Source organism: Vicia villosa, unplaced genomic scaffold, assembly GCF_029867415.1.
Source record: "Vicia villosa cultivar HV-30 ecotype Madison, WI unplaced genomic scaffold, Vvil1.0 ctg.001544F_1_1, whole genome shotgun sequence".
NCBI classification, from domain to species: domain Eukaryota; kingdom Viridiplantae; phylum Streptophyta; class Magnoliopsida; order Fabales; family Fabaceae; genus Vicia; species Vicia villosa.
In genome coordinates, this window is record NW_026705660.1 from 160,186 (window position 1) to 164,624 (window position 4,439).

A 4,439-nucleotide genomic window follows, 5' to 3' on the forward strand; every position below is an offset into this window, starting at 1 on the left:
CCTGAAATATGTGAATGGTACTTGTGAGTATGGAATGCTCTACTCTCATGGGTGTGAACCTATTCTCACTGGATATTGTGATGCAGATTGGGCTGGAAGTGCTGATGACAGAAAAAGTACTTCAGGAGGATGTTTCTTCTTGGGGAATAATCTTATTTCATGGTTCAGCAAGAAACAAAATTGTGTGTCTTTGTCCACTGCAGAGGCAGAATACATTGCAGCAGGAAGTAGTTGCTCTCAGCTTGTTTGGATGAAACAAATGTTAACAGAATACAATGTCACACAAGATGTCATGACATTATATTGTGACAACTTAAGTGCCATTAACATTTCAAAGAATCCCATTCAGCATAGCAGGACCAAGCACATTGATATTAGACACCATTACATTAGAGATCTTGTTGAGGATAAAATAATTGCCTTGGAACATGTTGCTACAAATCTTCAACTGGCTGACATTTTCACAAAAGCTTTGGATGCAAATCAATTTGAAAATCTAAGAAGTAAACTAGGCATTTGTCTTTGTGAAGGATTATAGCAATTAATTGGGTGTGGGGCCAGCATTATTTCTCTCTCCAAATATTTGATATCATTACACATTAAAGTGTATTTTCCCCCCCTTTTACAATTTGCCCAAACGGTTTCCATTCCCCCAAAACCTATCCTCCACACTCACGCTATCTCTCCATGTTTCTGCATTCACAAATCTTTACCCAGCTTTCCATTTTCTCTCACCATGTCTCAGAGTTCTCCCTCAAAGAAATCTTCTCCTTCCTCTGAAACAGCATCAGGATCTAGGGCACCCAATGTGGTGAGTGATCAAGATGTTGTGTTGGATGTTGTGCCATTGAACTCTGTTCCTGCTACCGATCCTGTTCGTAATCTACCAAGAAAGATGCATGCAAGAAAATCAACTGGTGGATCTGTTCCAGAAACTCTTTCTGTTCAAGGTAGAGAGGGCTCTGCTTATGTTCACAATGCAATCGCAGGTATTGTCACAAGAATCTTGAATGAAGGGCACAAGGTTGATGGAATATCTGTTCCTCTAGCCCAAATTCCTGCCTCTGAGAATAGCAAAGATGATCAAGATGGTCAAGATGATGCTAGCAAAGATCAGGGTGATGTTGAGACATCTGTTGATAACAATGATGAGAAGACCCCTGGTGCCAAAGATGTTGAGACATCTGAAGCTATCAATATTGAAACATCTGGTACTAAAAATGCTGAGATTCTTGAACCTGAGAAAGCTGAAGAGGTTCCTGTTGCTCCTCCTAAAGAAACCCTTAATGAAGGCCCTACTGTGCATGATGTGGTGAATCTGGATGATTCTATTGACATTGCTGATGATGAGCTCATCTCTAGCATCTCTCATAGAGTCAAGACTCGTAAGGGAAAACAGGCTTGTGATCAAGATTTCTCCAAACCTCAGGTTACTCCTCAAAAGAAGGTCACTATAAAGAAGGTCAAGAAGGTCCTTGCTGAACCTTCAACCACTGGGAGCAAGGTTGCTGTGAAGAAGAGGAAGGAAAGAAGTGTTTCTGTCCCTGAAGACGATGTCTTAAGTGATGTCCCTGACATCCCATCAAAGAAGAAGATTGCTGTCACAAAATCCTCCACAAAGGTTCGTGATGTTCCCTTGGACAACATTTACTTGCACTATGCTTCAAATGCTATCCAGTGGAAGTTTGTTTATCAAAGAAGGCTGACTCTAGAAAGAGAATTAGCAAATGATGCTCTGGAATGTCAAGATGTCATGAAGCTCATCAAGTCTGCAGATTTGATTAAAACTGTTACTCATTTTTCAAAGTGTTATGAAATGCTTGTGAAGGAATTTATTGTGAATTTGTCTCAAGATTGTGGTGATGGAAGAACTGATGATTTTCATAAGGTGTATGTTAGAAGAAAGTGTATAGATTTTTCCCCTGCTGTTATCAACCTATATCTAGGTAGAGATGCTGAGGCTCAACCTGAGCTTGAAGTGACTGATAATGAGGTGTGCAAAGTAATCACTGGTGGTAAGGTTAAGAAGTGGCCCATAAAGAGCAAACTGTCTGCTAGTTCTCTTAATGTCAGGTATGCATTGCTGCACAAAATTGGTGCTGCTAACTGGGTGCCTACCAATCACACTTCTACCATTGCTGTTGGCCTAGGAAGATTCATATATGCTGTGGGAACCAAGACAAAATTTGACTATGGGACTTACATATTTGATCAAACTATGAGGCATGTTGGTACCTCTGCTACCAAGCTTCCCATTGCTTTCCCATCTCTGATATGTGGGATAATCCTCAAGCAACACCCTGGAATTCTGAAAAGTAAAGATTCTGTATGTAAGAGGGAGAGTGCTTTGTCTTTTCACTACAAGCTGCTTCAGAGGTCTGATGACATGACATCTGCTGGGACATCACAACCCAGCAAGTCTGTGAACAAAGCCCTTCTTATTGCTGAGCTGAAAGAGACTTGTCAGGAGTTGGACAACAGGAAGATGAAACTTGAAAAGCTCATCCAAAGTCTTGAGCAGTCTACAGATGATGACCTTGCTGGTGAGAGGGATGGTGACAATATGGATGAAGACAAAGGTGCTGAGGAAGAGGCTGAGGAAGAGGCTGAGGATGCTGAGGCTGAGGGTGCTGAAAGTGGGAGTAGTGATGCTGCTGAAGAGACTAGTAGCTCAAGTGATGACAATCCTGGTGGCTCTAGTGATGAAGACAGTGATGGGTCTGATGATTAGCTCTGATTCTGATTGTGTTTTGGCTCCTTTTGTGGCTAAAAAGGGGGAGTAATGGTGGTTGTTTTGTTGTTTTGGTGGTCTTTTGGTTTTTCTTGTTGGTTGATGGACATGGTTGTTTTTTGTTGGTTTCTTTTTTTTTGGGTGTTCCTTGGTTCTCCCTGACAATGACAAGTAGTTTCTGTAACAGTTGATTAAGTAGATGTTTTCTGGTTTTCTGGTGATTAATCAAGATGCTGTTGTTTGCTTACAGAATTTATTTTTCTGTTGTTGGCTGCTGTTGTTTGCTTACAGAATTTATTTTTCTGTTGTTGGCTGCTGTGTATGCTTTGATATCTGTTTGGTTACATCAATTAGTGTTTTAGCCAAAAATTTGCCAAAGGGGGAGTTTGTAGATGTTGTTGATTGGCTGTAATTTTTGGTAAAACTCATTGTGTTTCTATCTTGTCAAATCTGGTGTCATGACATGCATTCTACTGTTGTGAAGTTTTTCTTATGCAGGCCTTTACCTGATGTCAAGGCCGATGTCATGACATTCGCAGCTGTTTCGTTCTTTTCTATTACTATTTATGGTTATGTGATCTGATAAGATCCTATGCGCTTTATTTGGTAATGTTGGATTCTGATCTGATTCAAGGACGTCTTTGATGGTTATTATTTTTAGTTCCTTGATTTATGGAAATTAGTTTTATTAGGGTTAAAACTAATTTGGATCCAAGGCCCAGCTGCTGTGTTTTATGAAGGCTATATATTCTACGAAGAAGCTGCTGATCACGTTAGGGTTTTTGTTTGAGAAGCTTTAAGAGTTCTTTGTTTTAAGTTTTCGTTCTAGCCTTCTTGTAAGCCAAACAATCATCATGATGATTGTCTTGGTCTAGGTGTTTTGTTTTGAGTTGTAAGAAGTACTCAAAGCTTTTAAGCAAGAGTACTATTGTACTTGATTAAAGCTTTTAAGCAAGATCAAGTTGTGTCTTTGAAGTGTGTCTTCTTTGCTATTCGTTGAGTGTTTTTCATCACTGCTGTGATTGAGGGGGAGTGAGTAGGATCTCTGATCTAAGTTGTTTAGATTGAAGTTGCATTGGGTAGATATTAAGTGAAAGGAGTAATCTTGATCTGTATTACCTTTAATTGATATTACTTATAGTGGACTTCCTCCCTGGCTTGGTAGCCCCCAGATGTAGGTGTGATTGCACCGAACTGGGTTAACAACTTTCTTGTGTTGTTATTCTGTTTACTCCTTGTTCATTTGTTTAAAAGCATTCAGATAGTAATGTCGTGACATCCTGTTCGACATCGCGTGTCTGAGTCCAAAATTTCATCGGTGAAACCTCTTACCCATTTGCTTAAAGCCAAAATAAGTTCAAAACTACATAGCTTCCTCTTGTGCTATAACAAGGACCCTCGATGACCCTCGATTAGCCTCCTCTTGGGCTTTATACAAGGACCCACAGGCTTCTTAAAAGCATTTCCAGCTTCCTCTTGAGCTTGTATACAAGGACCCATCAGGTTTCTTATAAACATAGGAACAGGTCTTTAGTCACCTTTTAGCCTATCCTGGTGAGTTTATTCCATTCTTTAAACCAGACTTTAAACAAGCTAAAATGGTCTCAATCCCATATTGAGTACACTTTTTGGAATGAGAGACATGGACAGTCTTTGTCACCCTTATCTTCATTATTTTCCTTAGCAGAGTCTAAGATCCATAGTTATC

The 4,439-nt window shown here is 39.9% G+C and overlaps 1 protein-coding gene across 1 annotated transcript; it reads left to right on the top strand.

Annotated features, from left to right (window-relative positions):
- Positions 1 to 736: 736 nt before the first annotated feature.
- LOC131635780 (uncharacterized) lies at positions 737 to 2,731 on the top strand. The gene is made up of 2 exons (XM_058906423.1): positions 737 to 1,806; positions 2,074 to 2,731. The coding sequence occupies exons 1-2, from the start codon at positions 737 to 739 to the stop codon at positions 2,729 to 2,731; spliced, it is 1,728 nt and encodes a 575-aa protein (XP_058762406.1).
- The last annotated feature ends 1,708 nt before the right edge of the window (positions 2,732 to 4,439 follow it).

Excerpts from the sequence above, each read along its gene's own strand:
- LOC131635780 (XM_058906423.1), top strand. The coding sequence starts at position 737 with ATGTCTCAGAGTTCTCCCTCAAAGAAATCTTCTCCTTCCTCTGAAACA. Across the intron at positions 1,807-2,073 it reads ACTGTTACTCATTTTTCAAA|GTATGCATTGCTGCACAAAA; the intron begins GTGTTATGAAAT and ends TCTTAATGTCAG.